General features: G+C 38.2%; 1 protein-coding gene across 7 annotated transcripts in view; it reads right to left on the reverse strand.

Moving 5' to 3' along the window:
- Nucleotides 1-23845, reverse strand: part of Zbtb8a (zinc finger and BTB domain containing 8A) — a 51475-nt gene that overhangs the window by 14718 nt on the left and 12912 nt on the right. For 6 of the 7 annotated variants that reach the window (XM_076860836.2, XM_076860834.2, XM_076860835.2 and 3 more), the window contains one exon: nt 1198-2021. In XM_076860836.2, the coding sequence (XP_076716951.1) occupies nt 1198-2020 (823 nt within the window). In that variant the 5' untranslated portion in view covers nt 2021. Of the gene's footprint in view, nt 1-1197; nt 2022-12933; nt 12998-23845 lie in introns of all 7 variants that reach the window. The other variant, XM_076860832.2, reaches the window with a different exon arrangement.

The following is a 23845-nucleotide window of genomic DNA, read 5'->3' on the forward strand; positions in this document are numbered from 1 at the left end:
AACTAGTTCATTGGGGAAGAAGACTGGATGATATATATTTCTAATCCTTCTTTATTTCAGCCATATGGGAATAAGGGTAGTATACATACTCTATTTCTATATTAAAAAAAAAAAAAAAAAAAAAAAAAAACACAGCTGGGTGTGGTGGTACATTCCTGTAATCCCTGAGAGGCTGGGATTTGAGGCCAGCCTGGGCAATTTAGCAAGAATCTGTCTCAAAATTAAGAGAGAGAGAGGGATCTTTGTCTTGTCTTTATTTATTTATTTTTTCTTTTGGTACTGGGGATTAAACCCAGAGCCACATTCCTAGCCCTTTTTATTTTTTATTTTGAGTCAGGGTCTCAGTAAGTTGCTTAGAACCTCACTTATTTGCTAATGCTGGCCTCAAACTTGTAATCCTCCTGACTCAGCCTCCAGAGTCACTGGGATTACAGGCATATACCACCACACCTAAGTGAGAAAGATATTTTATGTTGTTGCACACTGGTTCACTGAAGAATCACAGTATAAATTTTATGAGTTGTGTGTTACGAATTTAAAAAAAGAAAAGTATTATGGGACTGGGATTCTGGCTTAGTGATAGAGCCTTTGCCTAGCAAGTTCAAGGCCCTGGGTTCCATCCTCAGCACCACACACACACAATTATATACTTATATGTTGATAAATACTCCTCCTGAGGGAAGACATTGGGGGGGGGGGAACTATGTAAAATGAAAATACATATCTTAGAGATTGAACCATTTAGAAAAGACTTTAAACATTTAATAGTAATCCAAACAGATATAGGTTTGGAAAATTATGTAGTTTTTTTTTTTTTTTTTAATATTTTTAGTTGTAGATGGACACAATACCTTTATTTTGTTTATTTAGTTTTATGTAGTGCTGAGGATTGAACACAGGGCCTCACACACACTAGGTAAGCGACCTACCACTGAGCCGGCCACAACCCCAGCCCCAGAGAATTGTTTTGACCATCAGTATTCTACTGACTGTCATTGAATGTATCCAATATTATTTTGAGTTAAACATTTAAAATTCATGTTTTATAAAATCCATTTCATTATAAAAGTATGACTTTAAAGAAAATTACTTGGTTTAACTGCCTAAGACACACCTAAAATTAGGGCATGTTGAGAAAGGATTTATATATAATAGCAGTTTGGAACCTGGTTGGGGAGTCATGCTCCTTTTGAGTACCTGAAAAACTTCCGGATGTGACCTCAGATCCTTGACCATACTGATAGCCAACAGAGGCAGAGTCCATTTCTGTGTCAATTTGCGCTTGTTCTTCAGCCTGGGAAACATGGCTGGAAGAATCAGATGCCCGTGCTTCTCGTTTGCTTGACTTGTACTGAGCAGCTTCAGGAGGCTGTGACAGTCGCAGATGCTTGGTCTTTTTAATGGAATCTTTCCTCTGCTCATGCTTGGCCCCAGGGAGCTGAGTGCTCCGTTGGGAGGCCGGAGGGTAATTATACTTACCCCACGACTTTCCACTTATTATACCTGCTCCTTGATCTGGGCTGAGGTGAGAGTGTGGGGAACTGCTTTCTTCTTGCCAGCTGCCACCATAAAAAGCAGAACGCTCTATGCCATTAGAATTGGCATCCTTATCTGAGAGACTGAAGTAGCGATCTTTTTCCTTCTCACTAATGTCCAAGGAAGATTTGATAAAAGTCTTACATACACTAATGACATCAGTCATCTGAAGGAAGCTTGCAGCGGACATCACTTCTATGACATTCTGCCCAGTAAGAGAGAGTTTGCCTGAATAGACAAAGTCCAGGATAACTGTGAAAGTGTCCGGAGAGAAAGCCTGAAATGTAGCTGTGGTTGGCTGACTTGTCTCCTTGGAATTCTGAGAAAGAAGCATTTTGAAGTAGCCACTACTAGCAAATAATACATTTCGATGAGCTTTGAAGACCTTCCCTTCAACTAGAATACTGCAATCACAGAACACATCTTGCCTGCGCTGCTCATTTAGCTGTTGCAGGAGATGAGACTGATGGGTGGAAATCTCCATCCTGCAGGGAGAAGACACAGGGGGTTAACAAGAGTGGGACAGCAACCCCTTCTAGCATGAGTGCACTGAAATCCAACAAAACCACTTTTCTTCTTGAAGAATATAGTCCCAAGACATAGAAAATAATAGGCTTCGGGCTGGGATGTGGCTCAAGTGGTAGCGCGCTCGCCTTGCATGCGTGCGGCCCGGGTTCGATCCTCAGCACCACATACAAAGATGTTGTGTCCACCGATAACTAAAAATAAATATTAAAAAAAAAAGAAAATAATAGGCTTCGACATACTATTTAATACTATACTACGTTATTAGATTTTTAGAAATTTTGTTTCACTGGGTGCAGTATCACACACCTACTATCCCAGTCGCTTGGGAGGCTAACGCAGGAGGATTAGCCTCAGCAACTTAGTGAGGCCCTCAGTGACTCAGTGAGACCCTATCTCAAAATAAAAAGCCAAAAGGCTGGGGATGTAGTTCAGTAGTAAAGCACCCCTGGGTTAAATCTCCAGCATCAAAAATAAATAAATAAATAAATAAATAATCATCTTAAAAAAATTTTTTTTTTGTTTCACCAGCAAACTTCACTAGGTCTTCTATCTATATGCTAAACTAAACACATTTGAATCCTACCCTCACATAGTTTTCAGTCTAGAGGAAGAATCAGGCATGAAGTAGTCAGAGGAAGCTCAATGGAAAGTCAAGTGCTTAAGGAAGGGTGCTATAAGTTATATAAAGGTTACACTAGTTTAGACTGGATGGAAAAGGTTAGGAAATACCTCCCTGAGAAATGACATTTAAGCTGGGATCTCAAAGGTGACCAGAGGGGCTGGGGTTGTGGCTCAGCAGTAGAGTGCTTACCTAGCATGTGTGAGGCCCTGGGTTCGATCCTCAGCACCACATAAAATAAAATAAAGATAATGTGTCCATCTACAACTAAAAAAATTAAAAAAAAAAAAAAAAAAGGTGATTAGGAGTCAGCTAGCTGAAGAACGAGGGGAAAGATTCCAGTTCCAACAAATGGTGGTGGAGAAAGTGCAGATGTTTCTCTGGCACAAATCCCTGAAGACACTGACTAAAATATAATCCAAATTTGTTAAATGTGTTATGGTTGAGCTTGCAGGAAAGAATAAGAAATCCCCAGATGCCAGCAAAGAGGGAGTGGAGCCACAGCAATAAGCATAGGAGTGAGGGCCAGGAATGACCAGGAGCTCAGCTGGTTTTTTTGTTTTGGTTTGTGGTGCTAGGGATTTAACTCAGGGAAGCTCTCCTGAGATACCCCCGGCACCTTTTTTATATTTTTCAAGAAGTTTATTTATTTTTTAGTTGTAGCTGGACACAATATCTTTATTTTATTTTTATGCGATGCTGAGGATCGAACCCAGGGTCTCACACGTGCTAAGCAAGCACTTTGCTGCTGAGCCACAGTCCCAGCCCCCTTTTTTTATATATTTGAGTCACTAAGTTGCTGAGGCTAGGCTTGAACTTGTAAACCTCCTGCCTCCACCTCCCAAGTGGCTGGGATTTCAGGTGTGTACTAGCTTACCTGGCTCAGTTGGTTTTATCAGTAACAAACCCAATGTATGAGGTAGGAAGTTAGAACCCTCCCAGGAGAGCAACCTTCCTGAAAAGGGACTTAGTGAAAAGTTTTGTCCATAGTCTGGGGAAAAGAACAACAAAGTTTGTCTTTGTAGGGCCTTAAGAAAAAAAACAAACAAACAACAACAAGATATTCAGATCTAAGATTGTACCTTATCTGATTCTAAAGTCCAAATTTATTTTATCTGCTTAGTGTGGGAAATCTCAACCTGAAGAATTAACACAAAAATTAGCTTTGAGCTGGTGGGGCCCTGGGGCATCTTGCAAACAAATGGAAAATTGCTCAGGACTTATGCTCACAGAATTCAAGCCAGACAGGAAGTAAGTTCTGAGTAAGCCGAACTCAAAATCATTTCCCCTTTTTAAGTGGATCATTTCTAATATTGTATAAACATGACATCTAATATTTCCTCTTACAAACAAGCAAGCAAACAAAAACCTCCCCTTGATTTCACATCTACCTCTGCCTACTACCCCATTTCTCTGCTCCTATACACAAAATTCATTGGAAGAATTTTATTTTGTTATTTGTATCTGCTGTCTTTACTTCTGTTCTCCCTTGAACCCATTCCAATCAGGTTTTCATCCCCATCCATCAAAACCATTCTTTGTTTTTGTGTTTATTTTTATTGAGACAGGGTTTTGCTAACTTGCCCAGGCTGGCCTCAAACTTGCAATCCTATCCTCTTGCCTCCTGAGTAGCTGAGATTACAAGCATTTGCCACTGCATCCAGCTTTAAAATAATTCTTTTTTAAGGTCATTAGTAACTTGCCTATGGTCAAATACAACGGTCATTTCTTTGTCCTCATTTTACCAACACAGTTGATCACTTTCTTTATCCTAAAACACTTTTTGTCACTTGACTGCCAAGACACAATTCCTTCATGGTCCTCTTACCTTCCTGGTCACTCCTACAGTCTCCTTTGCTAATTTTTCTCCATTTTCCTAATTTCTAAGTGATGGAACACTCCAGGCCTCAGACATTTTCTCTAGGGAATGACAGAAGATCCCTTGGGATATCATTCAGTTTCATAATTTTAAATTCCATCTTTGAGTTTATGATTCCCAAATTTACATATCCAGCTCCTGGCTTCATCCCTGAACTTCAGACTTAGGACTCATATATCTATTTACCAGCAACTCCACTTAAGATGTTTAATAGGCCTCTTAGCTTAACAGGTCCAAAAACAGTCTTTGTACACCCCTGACCAGCCTGCCTTCCCTATAGTCTTATCCATTTCAGGAAATGGGTATCCCCATCCTACCACTTCATCTGTTACTTTACCTTCAAAACAGATGGAAAATCCCACCACTTCTCTCCATGACTGCTACTACCACCTGGGGCACTTGGATTCAATCCCAATACGCCCCCCCCCAAAAAAAGAGTGCAAGTGTTTAAGTAAACAAGATGTTGCTAAGGTACCTTGGCACAAATCTGTGAATGTGTTTTCTAAGAACTTCTAAGGCTAAATTAATTGATACAGGTGCAGTTACCAGCAATTCTGGACTTAATGTGTCAGTATGGGCACTTGGGAATGGCTCTAAAATTTTTTCACTGGCTGACTGAAACATGAAATGAAGGGTAGGCCATCTTTAATGAGGTCCTGAACTTCTGGCATGACGTGGAGGAAGAAACCACAGGACCTAGATGCCATTATGAGAGATAATACCCCAAGAGATTAGGTGCTGTTCCATAGGATGTGATATATGTATTTAAAAGCCCTGACCAAAACATGATGCTTATTTTTTCCCCTGTAGTTAGAAATTAAGGGACTTGCGAGTGGTGATGGGGCTGAGGGTGGCTCAGTGGCAGAGCACATGCTTAGCATTTATGAGGCCCTTAGTTCAATTCCTCAATCCCCAGCACCAAAAAATGAATGAGGTTCTCACTGTATAAGAGGTGAGCCTTTGACAATCACGTAAGTCTAGAGCTGTAAAGGATATGTTCAATAAATGAGAAAGTTCACCTGAAATAATGCTAAAACAGAATAAAATCTGACAAAACTATTTATTTGTTGGTACTGGGGAATGAACCCAGGGACACTTTACCATTGAACTATATTCTCATCCTTACTTTTTTATTATTTTTTATTAAATATTTATGTTTTAGTTTTAGGTGGACACAATATCTTTATTTTGTATTTATGTGGTGCTGAGGATCAAACCCAGTGCTTCATGCATGCTAGGCGAGCACTTACCACTGAGCCACAATCTCAGCTCCTGTTTTTTTATTTTGAGACAAGTTTTCTTAAATTGCTGGCCTCAAATTTGTGATCCTCCTGCCTTAACTTTCTAAGTCACTGACAAAACTATTTATACAATGTCCTGATGCTATTCTTTTCTTTTACTTTCCTTTTTTGGTGGCACTAGGGACTGAACTCAGGGGCATTATATCACTGAACTACATCCCAGCCCTTTTTTATGTTTTGAGACAGGGTCTTGCTAAATTACCCAAGCTGGCCTCAGACATGTGCCACTCCTGCCTCACAGTCTTCTAAGTTGCTGGAATTTTAGATGAGTGCCACTGTGCCTGCCCCTGATAATATCATTTCAATTCCTGGATCCAGTTATGCCTGAAGCCAGTGTTGTCACTAGATTTTTAGTTACATGAACCAATGAATTTCCTTTGATGCTTAAATTTAAGCTGAATTTTTATCGTTTGTGGCCAACAGTCACATGCTGCTAATATGTGACCCCATACATGGTCCCAACTCACAGCCGATTCAAGAATACTCTAAGTCTTCAGTTCTTTCATAGTTGTGTCAGATAGTACTCCTCTTGAGTGCGTAGCAGAATTTAGAGAGAATGTGAGGAAGACCAACAATTTTTTAGCTTTTCTTGCCAATGTTCAGAAAGCTTTTACCACTATGGTTTATAATTAATGTATAAATAGTATATAAAAACTATTGGATTTTTTTCCCTGTCATGTCTTTTTATTAAAAAATGCCCATATGGGGCTGGGGTTGTGGCTCAATGGTAGAGCGCTCACCAAGCATGGGTTCCATCCCCAGCACGAGGCACTGGGTTTGATCCTCAGCACCACATAAATGTAAAATAAAGATATTGTGTCCACCTAAAAAAATATATATATATATATATTATTATTATTATTTTAAAGAATGCCCATCCATTGTCTGACTATAAAAAAAAATAATATTTGGGGCTGGGGTTGTGGCTCAGTGGTAGCGCACTTGCCTAGCATGTGTGAGGCACTGAGTTCAATTATCAGCAACGCATATGAATAAGTAAAATAAAGGTCTATGAACAACTTTTAAAATAAAAAAATCTTTAAAAAAATTCTACTTAGCAGGGAAAATAATTTTTATGAGGAAAAATTGATGGAATCAGTGCAATCAAATTTATCATATCACTAAATAGTAGTTCTAATATTGGTATAATGGCAGTTTTTTTCCCCTTTATATGCCCTAAAGTCCTGGAAGGCTTCCAGAAATTTCTTTCACCCACGTTCATTTTTAGTTGTGAGTCATTTCTTCCCAGGCTAAATAATTTTTTATGATACCTTTCATGATGTCAGAAGCTTTCCACCAATCTCTAATTAACAGCCAGCCAGTTTTATGAAGGTATTTTTCACAATTCATTGTAAAATATCCATTTTAACATCTAAAGTAAGATTTCTGTGTAGCAGTTTTGCAGTAACTTTAATACTTCACACTCTGTGGTAAGTCATTGTGGATCAAAATTATTCAGCAGAACATGGAATTTAGCAGAAAGTGAGACCGTGGCCTATAAATATGAATCGATTTGTGAGGACCCTTAATTTTCAGCAATATACAGTCTGTTAAGCCTGCTCTCATTACTGCTAACCATACCAAAGTGGCTGAGAGGTTATGTTAAAAATACATTAACCACAATTCAGTACTATATCAATTTTTTTATTTGTGAGTTTATAAAAAAAAAAAAATGTTTAACGCCAGTGGAAAAATTGAGCATTCATTGGCCAGGAATCAAACCCAGGTCTCCTGCAGGGCAGGAAAGAATTCTACCACTGAACTACCAATGGTAGTACTATATCAAATTTATAAATACAAACATATACAGAGATGAAGAACAGTAAAATAAATTAGTGCTCAAGAACTTATGTCTATAATGCAGCTTATTCCACATTTGACGTAATTGAGGTTCTAGCTAATAGTGGGTTTCAAAATCACAAACCTCTCCAAACTTATTACATAAAATAGACTGAGGTGGATTGGGGTTGGGGCTCAGTGGTAGAGTGCTCACCTAGAACACGCAAGGCCCTTGGTTCGATCCTTAGCATCATGTAAAAATAAAATTAAGGTATTGTGTCCACCTACAACTAAAATATATATATATATTTATATATATATATAAAATTTTAAAAAAGATCGAAAAAGATTGAGTCCCTTGGCTAGAGGTTAGGGACTTCACATAATTATTATATGCCCAAAGACCAGGATTTGCTGAGTCTCCAGAATGTGGACAAACTAGGCATTCTAGGCCAATGGAGGCAGAATTATTCAGGACCATGTCAGACAACTGCAGAAACAAGACACCTGGGAATATTACTGGAGAAGCACCAAATCAACACCCAGTCTTTCACTTTCATATCCTATCAGTGGAAATCTAATCATTTGTCTGTTCTCATTTGAAATGAGGTAGGTGGGTCGGGACTTTACAATTTTTATTTTTTAATTAAATTTATTTATTTATGTTTTGTGATGCTGGGGATTGCACCTAGGTTCTTGCACATGCTAGGCAAACTAGGCAAGCATTCTATCACTGAGATATGTATGACCTTGGCCCATAATTTTTTGATTTTATAAATAATGTTGTAACAAATACTTCCACACATAGATCCCTGAGCATTTGTGAAATAGATTCCTAAAGGTAGAGTTTCTAATTGGATACTGCCAGATTATCTTCTCCAATCATTATATCCACTAATACCATTTGATAGTGTCCTTTCTCCCAACACAATCCTGACTATTATCAGTTTATTTATTTAGTCATTTTTTATTTTTTGGTACTGGAGATTTAACCCAGGGGCGTTTTACTACTGAGCTACACTCCAGGCTCCCCTACACCCCCCATTTTTTTTTTAAGACAGGGTCTCATTAAGTTGCTTAGGGCCTTGCTAAGTTGCTGAGGCTGGCCTTAAACTTGCAATTCTCCTGCCTTAGCCTCCCAAAAGATTACAGGTGTGAGCCACTGTGCCTGATTATTTATTTATTTATTTTGCAGTGCTGGGGATTGAACCTGGGATTTTACACATGATAGGCAAATGCTCTATCACTGAGCCACATCCTCACCCCACTATTATCTTTTAAAAATGTTTTTCTGCTTGCCACAGTGGTATATACTTATAATTCCAGTGGCTGTAGAGGCTGAAATAGGATTTCAAGTCCAAGACCAGTCTAGGCAACTAAATAAGATCCTGTCTCAAAATATAAAAAGGTCTAGGATGTAGCTCAATGGTACAGTGCCCCTGGGTTCAATCCTTAGTACTACAAGAAAATAAATAAATAAAATGATTTCCTGCTGGGCGTGATGGTGCATGCCTATAATCCCAGCAGCTCAGGAGGCTGAGACAGAAAGATTGTGAGTTCAAAGCCAGCCTCAGTAAAAAGCAAGGCACTGAAACAAAAAAGGGTTGGGGTTATGGCTCAGTGATTGAGTGCCCCTGATACCCAAAACAAAAACAAAAGATTTCTCATCTACCCTTAGTGGAAAATACTAGGAAAACATCAATACTGTTATTTAACATTATGCTGAAAAATCTAGCCAATGAATTAGACAAAGAAATTAAATATGAATATTGAAAAGGATAAAGCAATTATTGCAACTGATATTGTATACCTTTAAAATGCAAAAATAAGTTAGAAAACTGTTAAAGTAAGTTTCATGGGCGTTTGACATAATATTAGACTTGGTATTTATTCTACTATTAAAAAAACTAGAAAACTGGGTAAAGTACATGAAAAAATGTTTTTGGCAATGAAAAGGGAGTGTAACTGAGATCCCCAAGAGAAAGAAATCAAGTGGGGTAAGTCCCACCATCACTTTGGCTTCCTGAATTGGGTTACAAAAAGGGGAAATCGAACTGGACTTATTGGACAGCAATTATTATTCAGGAAGATGATGCCCAGAAGTTATAGGGCAGAATACCAGAAAGGAGACAATGATGTAGGCAAAGAGATCAATAAATTTGCACAGGAGCTGGGCATAATGGTGCGTGCCTGTAAACCCAGTGGCTTGGGAGGCAGAGGCTGGAAGATCTTGAGTTCAAAGCCAGCCTCAGCCTAAGCAACTCAGTGAGACCCCTTCTCTAAATAAAATACAAAATGGGGCTGGGGATGTGGCTCAGTGGTCAAGTGCCCCTGAGCAGAAAAAAAAAAAAAAAAGAAAAAGAAAAAAAAACTCTGCACAGGAGTCCCCTAGAGCCTGTGCTGAACACAACCTATATACATGCAGGGTAAAACGGCAAGAGTCCTGGGGTATAAGTCCTTTCTCCCAACACAATTCTGACTAGTCAGCTTTGCATTGCTGTGACAAAATAACCTGAGATAAACAATTTAAAAGGAGGAAAGATTTATTTTGGCTTGTAGTTTAAGAGGTTTCAAAAGTCCATGGTCACTTGGCCCTGTGGCTTTAAGCCTGTGGCAAGGCAGGAAACACATGGTAGAGCAAAGCTGCTTACCTCAAGATGACCAGGAAGCAGAGAGAGAGGGGAAGGGGTGGGAGTACCCTAATTCCCTTCAAGGGCACACCCTAATGACTTAACTTCCTTCTACTAGGCCTCACCTCTTAAAGGGTGCACCATCTCCCAATACCACCACAAGCTCTGCCATTGTAGCAAAAAAATCCTGCCATAAATGACATGCAATGAAAGATCGTGGCTGTGTTCCAATAAAACTTCATTTACAAAGGCAAAAAATGATCCATATTTAGCCTGTAGGCTGTGAGTTGCCAGACCCACTGCATGTGAAGCTATATAACATGTGATGTGTGACAAGTTATATGCATATTATAACGAGGGAAAGTGTATATTGTAACCCCTTGAGCAAGCACTAAAAGTACAATAGATTAAGCAGATGAGCACATGGTGGAGACCAAATACTAAGAAATGTTCAATATTCTTTTACTGAAGTAGGGTATGGAAAAAAGGGAAAAGGAAGAAAAAAACTAATGGCATAAGTACAAAACAAATAGTAAGATAGTACTTTTATCCCACTATATTAATACTTACTTTAAATGAAAATAGTCTAAATTCCATTTAAATAAATTATTAGGGGCTGGGACATAGCTTAGTGGTACAGTACGCATACTTAGCATGTGTAAGTTCCTAGGTTCAGTCCCCAGCCCACATGCAAACACACACATACAAGGTAACTGAAAAAGGAAGACTCAAATATTAAAAATATCAAATATCAAATATTCAGAAGTATACTATGAACACACTAATTGTAAGTGAACTGGGATGGCTGGTAATATTAATATCAGACAAAGCAGGCTTAACAAGGAAATATTACCAGTCCTAAAAGATATAATTATGAAAGGATTAATTCATCAAGAAGATATAACAAAAAAAGGTATTTATGTATCAAATAACAAAGCTTCAAAAACTAGTAGAAGTGAAAAAGAAAACAAAGAATTTTACAATTATAGTTTTGTATTTCAACACTCCTCTTTAAGTAATTAATAGAAAGAGAAGTTGGAAAATCAATAAGATTATAAAACATTTGAGCAATACTATCAACCAATTTGACTAAATTGACATTTAGAATATACACTACAGTAAAATATACATTTTTAAAAAATGAACAGCAATCATTCACTAAGATAAATCATATGTTAGGCCATAAAACAAGTTTTAAATTAAAAAAACTAGGGATGAAGCCAGGTAATAGAATGCCCTTGGGATTCAATCCTCAGTACTGAAAAAAAAAAAAAAAAAAAAAATCAATGAGTTAAGTTTCAACTTAAGAGGGGCTGGGGTTGTGGCTCAAAGGGAGAGCGCTTGTCTGGCATGTGTGAGACACTGGGTTTGATCCTCAGCACCACTTAAAAATCAATAAATAAAATAAAGGTAGTGTGTCCATCTATAATTAAAAAAATATATAAAAAAAGTTTCAACCTAAGAAGCTAGAAAAAAAGGAGGTAAAGTCAATGCAAGCAGTGGGAAAGAAATAATAAAGACAAGATCAAAAATGAATGAAATGGAAATTGAATGGAACAAATGCTAGAGAAAAACTAATGAAACCCAAAACTGGTTTTCTATATCATTACCAATAAATTAATCAACATCAACAAAACTGATCAATCTCTAGCAAGATCAATCAAGAAAAAAAGAAAGAGACATAAATTATCAATATCAGGGATGAAAGAGGGAAAACAGACCCTACATTAAAAGAATAAGAACTAGGACTGGGGTTGTGGCTCAGGGGTAGAGCACTCACCTCACACATGCACCACCCTCAGCACCACATATAAATAAATAAATAAAGGTACTGTGTGTCAACTACAACTAAAAAAAAATATTTAAAAAAAAATAAGAAGAAGAACAAGCCAGGTACAGTGGTGGCATGCCTGTAATCCCGAGGCAAGACGATCACAAGTTCAAAGCCAGCCTCAGCAATTTAGTGAGGTGAGGACCTAAGCAATTTAGTGAGACTCTATCTAAAACTAAAAAGAACTAGGGATGTAGTTCAGTGGTAAAGCATCCCTGGGTTAAATCCTCAATATCAAAAAGAAAAGAAAAAAAGAATAAAAATAAAATATAATTATAACCAAAAGAAAATAAACTTAATGAATTAAATGAAATGTAAAAATTCCTTAAGCAAGATAATGATCAAAATACACACTAGAAAAAAATTGGAAAATCTGAACTGCTATGTAAATTAAGGAAATCAAAGATAAAATATTAAAAGAAATAAAAAATATAATTTATGTTAATAGTGCTGGGGATTGAACCAGGGATGCTCTACCACTGAGCTACATCCCCACCCCTTTTTATTTTTAGACAGAGTCTCACTAAATTGCTGAGGCTGGCCTCAAACTTGCAATCCTGCCTCAGCCTCCTGACTAGCTGGGATTACAGGTGTGCACAACTTTATCTGGCTGAAAATGTTAAGTTTTAAAACTTTCCACAAAAATACTCCAGGCCCAAATGGCTTCAATGTTGACTTTTTTGGTGTGGGGGAGAGCAGAGCAGCACTGGGGACGGAACCCAGGGGCACTGGACCACCAAGCTGCATTCCCAGCCCTTCTTGTTTTTTATTTGGAGATAGAGTCTCTCATTAAATTGCTGATATTGGCCTAGAATTTGTCATCCTCCTACCTCAACCTCCAGAGTCCCAAGGGTGTGTCACTGTGCCCACTTCAGTGTTGAACTCTGTCAAACCCTAAAAGAAGAGATAATACTAGTCTCCACTGTGATAATTTGAGAGGTGGTAGGTAGGACCTTCAGCAGGTAGAGCCTGAAGTGGGAAGTCATTAGGTCTCACTTGGGGTTGCAGCCCTGGGAAGAGATTAAGGTAGTTCTATGGCACTCCGGATGCAATTGCAAAAATTAATTGTTATAAAAGATCTCCTTTCTGCTCTCTGGTTTCCTGTTTTACCATGTGATCTCTCCCTCTTGCTCGTGTTCCCATTATGGTGCCATCTGCCAAGACGTGATACAGTCAAGGGGCCCTCAACAGAACTGGTGCTACACTGTCTGGACTTTCTAGTCTCCAAAACCAAAATTGAAATAAACTTCTTTTCCTTATAAAGTTCCCAGCCTCAGGTATTTTGTTATAGTAATGGAAAATGAACTAATACAACCATATACAAAATTTAACTTGAAATGAATCCTAGAACTAAATGTAAAAGTTAAATTTCTAGAAGAAAACAGGAGAAAAAATCTCTGGTTTGCTTAGGGTAAGCAAAGTTTTTTTTTGTTTGTTTTTGGTATTAGGAATTGAACCCAGGGGCACTTTACCACTAAGCTACATCCCCCTATAGCTTCATGCATCTGAGGCAAACATTCTACCACTGAGGTACCTCTAGCCCCTATAAAATATTTCTTTTCTTTTCTTTTTGGTACAGGGAATTGAACTGAGGGGCATTAACCAATGAACCACATCCCCAGCCCTTTTTTTGTATTTTATTTAGTGACAGGGTCTCACTGAGTTCTTAGCACTTCACTACATTGCTGAGGCTGGCTTTGAACACTTGATCCTCTTGCCTCAGCCTCCTCAGCCACTGGGATTACAGGTGTGTGCTAAAATATACATATATATATACATACATATATATATATATAATATATATATTATTCCCAGCCCTTCTTGGGTGTGTGTGTGTGTATGTATGTATGTATGTGTGTGTGTGTGTGTATATATATATATATATATATATATACACACACAATATTTTTTAGTTGTTGATGGACCTTTATTCTATTTATTTATTTGTATGCGGTTCTGAGAATCAAATCCAGTGTCCTACACATGGTAGGCAAGTGCTCTGCCACTGAGTCACATCCCCAGTTCAAAATATATTTCTTAATGAGGATTTTGGTAAAAGAAAAAAAAAAACTTTTTGAGAAACACTAGTTAAGCCATTTAACAACAGAACTGTCCCCTTTACAAAGTGGTGAATTCTATGCCACTACTGTGTCACAGGTAGACTGTCACCAACTTAGGGTGAATGCATTTGGCAGGAGGTAGGACTGTGTGATCTGTGCAGAGTCTTCCAACTTCAATACTTTTAAACTATTTTGTTGTAGTTTAATATTTTTTTTTATTTTTTAATATTTATTTTTTTAGTTATCAGCAGACACAACATCTTTGTTTGTATGTGGTGCTGAGGATGGAACCCGGGCCGCACGCATGCCAGGCGAGCGCGCTACCGCTTGAGCCACATCCCCAGCCCCCAAGTTTTGTTTTTTTTAATAGAGAGAGAGAGAGAGAATTTTAATATTTATTTTTTAGTTTTCGGCGGACACAACATCTTTGTTTGGTTAAATATTATACTACATATGTTCATGCTTCTTACAATAAGAACCTAAAATAATCAATTTCTATTGTAAGATGCCAGCACAAGTTGCTAGGTTAGGTTTAGTATATTTGTTTTGCTTTCTTGGTATTGGGGATTGAACCCAGGGATGCTTAACCAGTAAGTTACACCCCCAACTACTTTATATTTTATTTTAAGACAGGTCTCACTCATTTGCCCAGGCTGGCCTCAAACTTGTGATTCTCCTGCTTTAACCTCCCAGGGGTTATAGGCATAGGCCACTGAATCTGACAGTGCTTGGGTTTTGTTTTGTTTTTTTAAAGGAATGAAGTCCCTATTTATTTATTTATTTATTTATTTTAATTTCAGTTGTAGATGGACACAATACCTTTATTTATTTATTTATTTTTATGTGGTGCTAAGGATCAAATCAGTGCTTCACACATTAGGCAAGCGCTCTGCCACGGAGTTACAGCCCCAGCCCCACGTTTTGGGTTTAAAAAAAAAAAAAATCCTGAAAACGACAGAAACTATTGGTTCCACAATGTATATTAATTGTTTTAGATATATTTTAATGTTGAGTATGTGTACTTATAATATTCAGTATTTTCTGAATGAGGACAGATAAACAAATCCATTCTCCTAAAGAGATATTGGTCAAAGGCCTGGTTGGGGGAGAATTTGTCAGACGTATATGGAAAAGAGCAGATACGGAATTCCATCCTGCTTCTGAGTAATTCTGTCAAAAACAGGCAATTTGCCTCAACTACTCAAGACATTTATGTTACATCACCACTCAGCTAATACAGCCCCAGATATAAAGTGGCCAGAGTATTACATCACAGTTCACCAGAACATTTTTTTCTAGTACTGGGGATTAAACCCAGGGCCTCCTGCTTGCTAGGCAATTGCTCTACCACTGAGCTACACCCCTCCCACTAAAAATTCTAATGTATCAATCAGTGAAGAACTTGGTACTGGAATGGAATAAGGATAGTAAAATACCATTTATCTAGAATTTCCAGGGATGAGTCATTCTGGTGGCACTTTTTTTTTTTTTTTTTTTTTTTAGGGATTAAGAGCTATACAAAGTAATTAAGGCCCTTGTGGCTCTGAACTACAGAAGTCATAGGAATCTGTGCTGTCACTCAATGCCATTCAAACCCTGCAGTGTCTTCAGGACAGTGCAAGTGTGCAGTCTGCTCACTGTGCCCATGGCTTCAAATTAGCAAATGCAAAACTGAGATAAAGGATTTTGTACAATGTCAGAACATGGAACTGGTATCTGCTGAGCACAGTGGTGTATGCCTACTCAGAAAGCTGAGGCAAGTGGATTGCAAGTTCAAGGCCAGCAGGTGCAACTTAGTGAGACCTGTCGCAAAATAAAAAATAAAAAGAATGGGGGATGTATCTCAGTGGTTAGTGTGCTTGCCTATCACATACGAGATTCTGGGTTCAATCTCCTAAACTAATAAAACAAAACAAAATTAATAGATACCTTATAAAAATTTTTTCTTTTGCATGCTGGGCAAGTGCTCTACCACTGAGTTACACCCCAGTCCTGTAAGGATATTAAAGAATGAGGTAATCAGTGGGGAATGAAATAAACAAATTATATGGTTATACTGTGTGCATATGCAAATTTCTAACAATGAATCTCACTGTTATATATAATTATAATGCACCAATAAACACACACACACACATACATGCACACACTCACACATAAATAATATAGTTAGTCTACCTGCTTTAAAAGTGTATCCTGTTGGGGCTGGGGTTGTAGGTCAGTGGTAGAGCACCTGCCTAGCATGTGTGAGGCACTGGGTTTGACTCTCAGCACTGCATATAAATAAATAAAATAAAGGTTCACCGACAACTTAAAAAAATTTTAAACTGTATCTTGTTGGATATGAAACCTAAATGCAGTACATAACTCTTCAGGCATGTCTCAAAACACAAATTATTTACATCATGAAACACCAAATAACTATTTATACCTAAAAACATTTCAGTACTTAAAAACAGCCTGGGATTCAAGTATACCAGAATCTTGGACCACTAAAACCTTGTACTACAATTACATGCAACTCCAAACACTATCTGTATACTAAAAATCCCATATTATTCACGTCCACCATAGCCATTAACATACACTCAGGTGCCTCCTGGAGCACTCCACTTGCATTCATTCAATTAGTAACATACGAGCAATTTAAGAGGCTCTGGGCATCCTAACATGACTGAGACAAGCTCTCATTCTAAAAAAGGAAAACAAAGTTAAAACAAGTTGGTGCTACATTATGAATAGCACAGCTGAAGTGTTTAGGGGGCACAAAGAAGGGAAGGGGCACAAAGAAGGGAAGGGGCAGAAAAGGTGTGGGTTGAATTGTAACCCCAGAAATGATATGCAGAAGTCCTAACGCCTGACACCTAGGAATATGAACTTATTTGTAAATAAAGGCTCTACAAATACAATCAAGTTCAGCTGGGTGTAGGGGTGCACGCCTGTAATCCCAGCAGCTTGGGAGGCTGACGTAGGAGGATTGCAAGTTAAAGCCAGCCTCGGCAATTTAGCGAGGTCCTAAGCAACTCAGCAAGACCCTGTCTCTAAATAAAATACAAAATAAGGCTGGGGATGTGGCTCAGTGGTCTAGTACCCCTGAGTTCAATCCCCGGTAATACCAACAACAAATATATTTATATATATATATATGAATGAATGAAATCAAGTTCATATGGAACTCAATTAAGGTGGGCCATTAAAGCCACCAACTAGGTCCTGGAGACATGAAGACATAGAGAAGACAACAGAGGGAGATGGCCGAATAAGGCAGAAGCAGAGATTGGAGTAATACTGTAGAAAGGCAAGGAGCGTCAAGAACAGCTGACAGCCACAGAAGCAGGCAGAGGCCAAGAGTCTCCCCAGAGCCCTCAGAAGGAGCACGGCCCCTGCTGACCCCTTGATTTCACACTTCTAGCCTCCAGAACTGAAGAAAAAATAAACTGATATTGTTTTAAGCCATCTAGTTGTGATAATTTGTTACAGCAGCACTAGGAAACTAACACAGAAAGCTTCTAGGTGAGGTGAGCCTGGAGTTGAAGGGAAGGACATTCTAGGCAGAGGAGATCATTTGAGCAGAGGTGAGCAGCCATCAAACAGATGGGCGTGTTTAGAAAACAGAAAGTATGCTGCTCAGTGTGGCCAGGGCACCTGGTGCAAGAGATGGAGAAAGTGGAGGTGATACAGTGTGTTTGCCTTGTTACAGAGTTTGGACTTAACCCTGTACATGCTGGGGGCCATTAAATGGTTTTTGTGTAGAGGAGAGAGGCAACTTGGTATTTGATCAGACAGCAGAGGAGTCAGAACACAGCAGTAAGACTGGGAAGAAGGCAGCTGTAATGCAGGTGAAAAAGGGAGGGTAGAAAGGAGTCAAAGAGGCAGAATGAGCAGGGTTTGGAAGTAATAGAAATAACAATGGACAAACAACAGGGGATATGAGATCAAATTAGTGGGTTTAAACCCTGCTCTGCTGCAGTCTACACTACCATCTCCTCACTGGCAAGTAAGAGAGCTAAGACTAATGCGCCTGAGGGGACTAGAAAGACTCAAGGAGACATTGCAACTGCAAATAAGCAACAGGCACCTGGTTTAATGTAGTTGCCTGTGAGCTGCTGCCATTATTATGGATCACCAAAAGATGCGGAAGATATTTCAAACTCAATGTGTTCCTAACTTAGTATTGCTAAACATATTATTGCTGCCTTTTCTGATCCCTGAAATGACTTCTTCATATTTTTTGTTTGTTTGTTTTGGTATTGGGAATTGAACCCAGAGGCACTTCACCACAGAGCTATATCCAACCCTTTTTTATTTTGAGACAAGGTCTAAGTTGCTGAGGTTCTCAGCTAAATTGCCCAGGCTAGCCTCAAACTTGTAATCTCCAACCTCAATCTCCTAAATGCTGGGATTACAGGTGTGTACCACCACGTCCAGCAGCTCAAAATATTTTATTTTTTAAAAATCTTTTTAGTCATCGATGGACCTTTATTTATTTATTTATATGTGGTGCTGAGAATTAAACCCAGGGCCTCATATGTACCAGGCAAGCACTCTGCCACTGAGCCACAACGCCAGCCCCTCAAAAGATTTTAATAGGTGATAATCTGAGTTTGGTGAGACAGCATTATCCTACAGCTAATAAGGAAGGGTGTAGTTGTTATATATCTAGAAGTTGTTTTGGTATTCCCATTTAAAGATCTATAAAAAATATTTACATCCTTGGTCCAATACTTCAAATTCTGGGAAATTATTTTAAGAAAACAGAAAGGCAGTCAAAGTATGTTTATTATAAAGTTACCTATAATCTCAAAAGTTAGGGAAATTCTGAATATTTATTTGGCATATACTTTTTTTAAAAAATATTTATTTTTTTAGTTATAGGTGGACACAATATTTTTATTTTATATTTATGTGGTGCTGAGGATCGAACCCAGTGCCTCATACATGCTAGGGGAGCACTCTTCCTCTGAGCCACCCTCAGCCCCTGGGCATATACTTTTTAAATTTTTTTTAAAATTATAGATGGACACAACACCTTTATTCTATTATTTTTATGCAGCACTTAGGATCGAACCCAGTGCCTCACATGTGCTAGGCAAGTGCTCTACCACTGAGCCACATCCCCAGCTATTGGGCATATACTTAATTAAGTACTTTAAGTAATCCCCACAATCCTCCCTACAACTATGAAGTACAGAGTAAGAATATCCCCATTTTTTTAAAGAATTTTTTTAGTTGTAGATGGACACAATATCTTTATTTTTTTTGTTCATTTTTTATGTGGTGTTGAGGATCGAACCCAGTGCCTCACATGTACGAGGCATGCGCTCTACCACTGAGCTACAACCCCAGCCCACAATATCCCCATTTTACAGATGAAGAAGCAAAAGTTCAGAGGGTAAACTTGTCTGAGGACATCCAACCAACAGAGAGTGAAGAAAAGATCCGAACCCAGGCAGTTTGACACCAGAATCTCACCATTTTTTCTTTCTTTCCTTTTTGCAATACTGGGGATTAAATCCAGAGTCACTTTACCTCTTAGCTATAAACTCAGTTCCTCTTCTTCTTCTTTTTTTTTTTTTTGATACCAGGGATTGAACCCAGGATGCTTAACCACTCACTGAGTCACATCCCAGCCCTTTTTTGTATTTTATTTAAAGACAAGGTCTTGTTGAGTTGCTAAATTGATGAGGTCGTCTTTGAACTTGTAACCCTTCTGCCTCAGACTCCTGAACCTCTGGGATTACAGATGTATGCCACTGCGGCCAGTTCTTATAAGCATTTTAAAGGCAGAAACAGTCACACTTACTTTATGTACTTATTTATTTATTTTTGCTTTACTAGGGATTGAACCCAGGGACATATTCTCATTGAGCTACAACCCTACCCTTTTTCAGTTTTTGAGATAGGGTCTCGCTACATTGCTCAGGGCTGGTCTCCAACTTCTGATCCTCCTGCCTCAGTTTCTGAATAGCTAGGATTACGGGAGTGTGCCACTGCAACCAGATCATTTTATTTTTTAAATATTTACGCTAGGATATAGAATCTGTCTACACTCTGTTCTGAATAAAAGCTTTTTGGTGATAAAACATGTCTATCTCAGCCCAAAGTCCAGCATCCTAATAGAAGCATTCCTAGTAAAGTCAGCAACAAGACAAGGAGGCCCACTGTCAGCTATGCAGCACATTAGCCAATAGAAACAGGATAGAGAGAGAAATTGGAAAAAGGACCACTGGAAAGTAGATGGTACCATTATCATCATATACAGATAATAACAACAGACACCTGGACAATATCAAAGAATAAACTGCAAAACTATCACAACAAGAAGAGAATTCCCAAGAATAAAGTTATATAATATTAGAAATCAATAATTTTCATATACACAAAACCAGTACTAGATATAATGGGATAAAGGACTCCCATTCACAGCTGCATCGACAATATGAAATGAGGTCTGGGGACGTGGCTTTAGTGCCCCTGGGTTCAATGCCATCCCCCCCAGAAACCAATATATTAAAAAAACATATCTGGGCATGGTGGCTCACGCCTGTAATCCCATCAGCTCAGGAGGTGAGGACAGGAGGATCGTGAGTTCAAAGCCAGCCTCGGCAACAGTGAGGTACTAAGCAACTCAGTGAAACCCTGTCTATAAATAAAATACAAAATAAGGCTGGGGATGTGGCTCACTGGCCAAGTACCCCTAAGTTCAATCCTGGTACCCCCCCCCAAAAAAAAGTGCGCGCGCGCACACACACACACACACACACACATATATATTATATATAAAATGAGGTGAGCAGGATGTAATTAAGGAGTAGAACACATGCTTAGCACACATGAAAAGTACTCAATCCCTAGCACCCCCCCAAATATATGTATATAATTATAATATAAATATATGTATCTATACCACACACATATACATACCATGAATAAATTTATATAATAATAATAATAAAAAGAAGTATTTGGGGCTTGAGGTTATTCACCTTCATGAAGGGATTAATGCCCGGACTGGTTAATTCTCTCAGAAGTGAGTGAGTTTTGCTCTCATTTTTGAAAATGAGTTTGGCTTCCTCAGTTCTCCCTTGCTTTCTCTCTCTCTATGTGACCCTCTACCCTTATGTTATGATACCGAATAGGACCCTCACCACATGCCCTTTGACTTCCCAGACTCCAGAACTGTGAGTCAAAATTAACTTCTATTGTTCATAAATCATCTAGTCTCAGGTATTCTGTTACAGCAACAGAAAATAGACTAAGACATGTTAGAACAATTTTTAGCCTTCTGGGGAAAAAAAAGTATGCTTTATTTGCACGGCCAACCTCATAACAGGATAAATTCCATATGGCTCAAAGACTTAAGTATGAAAAAAAAACCACAAAAGTTCTCAAAGAAAATATGGAAGAATTTATAAACTTAGAGTATAAAAGGCCTTTATAAACCTGACTCAAAATACAGAAGATATAAAAGATATATACACACACACACACACACACACACACACATATATTTGATTACAAAAAGATGAAACTTCTACAGGGTGGAAATTACCATAAGCAAAGGCAAAAGATAAATGACAAAATGCAAAAATGCAAGACAAGAGGGTAATCTACATAATATATATCAAGCTTTTAAGAAATTGATAAGAAAAATAATAATAATCTTAAAAAAAATAGAACAAAGGACAGTTTGCAGAAAAAAATACAAATGTCTCTTAATCATATTATTAAAGGATGCTCAACCTCCCTCATAAAAATATAAACACAAATTAAAACTACACTGACGGGTCATTTTCCCTCTATTCATTAAACATCTGAAAATTTGGCTGGGAAGAGAGCACTTGCCTAGTATGCATGCAGCTCTGGGTTTGATCCCCAGCAATGCAAACAAACAAAATCCAAAATTTGATAATACTGACAAAGCTTTGGGAAAACACTCAGTTATTGCTCTCTATCTCTGGCACTCTCAGTCACTGATGTGGAAATACAAAGTGGTACAAGCCCAAGGAGAGCAATTTGGCAATAACTCTCAAAATTACAAATGCACATAATCTCTGACCTAGCAATTTCACTTCCGGGAATTTGTCTCTACAAGTATGCTACCACATGATCAAAATGACATGTGGATACGGTTATTCATAGCAGCACTGTTTGTAATACCAAAACATCCATCAAGCTGGGCATGGTGGCACATGCCTGTAATCCTACTGGCTAGTGGCTAAGAAAGATCACAAATTTGAGGCCAGCTTCAGCAACCTGACTCAAAATAAACAACAACAACAACAAAAAGAAAGGGCTAGGGATGTAGCTCAGCGATAAAGCACCCCTGGTGCTTTCAATTTCTTGTACTGTGGAAAAAAAAAAAGTGTCCATCAAAAGAGGATAGTTAAAACAATTATGCTACATCCATATGATGAAATATTAACAACTCTATGGGCTGGGGATGTGGCTCAAGCGGTAGCGCGCGCCTGGTATGCATGCAGCCCAGGTTCGATCCTCAGCACCACATACAAACAAAGATGTTGTGTCCGCCGAAAACTAAAAAATAAATATTAAAAAATTCTCTCTCTCTCACTCTCTCTTTAAAAAAGAAAAGAAATATTAACAACTCTAAGTAAGGATAAAAAACTACTGATGTAGAAAGATAGCTATCGGGGCTGGGGATGTGGCTCAAGCGGTAGCACGCTTGCCTGGCATGCGTGCGGCCTGGGTTCGATCCTCAGCACCACATACAAATAAAGATGTTGTGTCCGCCAAAAACTAAAAATAAATAAATATTAAAAAAAAAGAAAGATAGCTATCATACATAATCTTTAAAAAGGCAAAGTATAAAACAATAAATACATGTGTCTATGTATGTGTAAAATAAGGTTAAAAAAAAATTGGGAGCTAGGGCTATAGCTCAGTGGCAGAGTGCTTACCTAGCATGCGTGAGGCATTGGGTTTGATCCTCAGCACCACATAAAAATAAAAAAACAAATAAAATAAAGGCCTTTTGTCCATCTACAACTTCAAAAAAAAATTTTTTTTTTTTAATTGGAAACTCTCCAAGGGTTAACCAAAAAACCCAGAATAGTAGCTGACTGTTGGGGTCTGGGAGACAGGAGATAAGAATGGGATAGAGACTTTATGCATTATTTTTTTAATATTTTCTGAGTTCTGAATCATATGAATATATTCAGAAATAAAGTATTTTAAGTTTGTCAAATAAATCAGTGAAGTATTAACTATCAGTCTCATACTTAACCAGATCCAGCCTACAATGCAAGATTAAAATATGTTACCAGCCATAATGGTGCATACCTGTACTCCCAGCAAATTAGGAGGATGAGGCAGGAGGATGGAAAATTCCAGCCCTGCCTCAGCAACTTATGGAGGCCCCATCTTAAAATAAAATGAAGTAAATAAATAAAGATCTGGGGATGTAGCTCAGTGTTAAAGTGTTGCTGGGTTCAATCCACAGTACCCAAAAGAAAAAAGAAAAAAAATTATTAAAATATTCTGTGAGCTCCCAGAGTGATACAAGTCTCTTTCTTTACTTAAATCAAGATTCATACACTACATGAAAACAAGCTGACCTTCAGTTGTGAAAAGTAAAGAAGCTGTATTCCTATTGGGAGAGAAAGTAATGGGGTGGGGTCACAAGCAATGCGGGAGAACTATTTCCAGCTGAATAGCTCTT

Source organism: Callospermophilus lateralis, chromosome 7, assembly GCF_048772815.1.
Source record: "Callospermophilus lateralis isolate mCalLat2 chromosome 7, mCalLat2.hap1, whole genome shotgun sequence".
NCBI lineage: Eukaryota > Metazoa > Chordata > Mammalia > Rodentia > Sciuridae > Callospermophilus > Callospermophilus lateralis.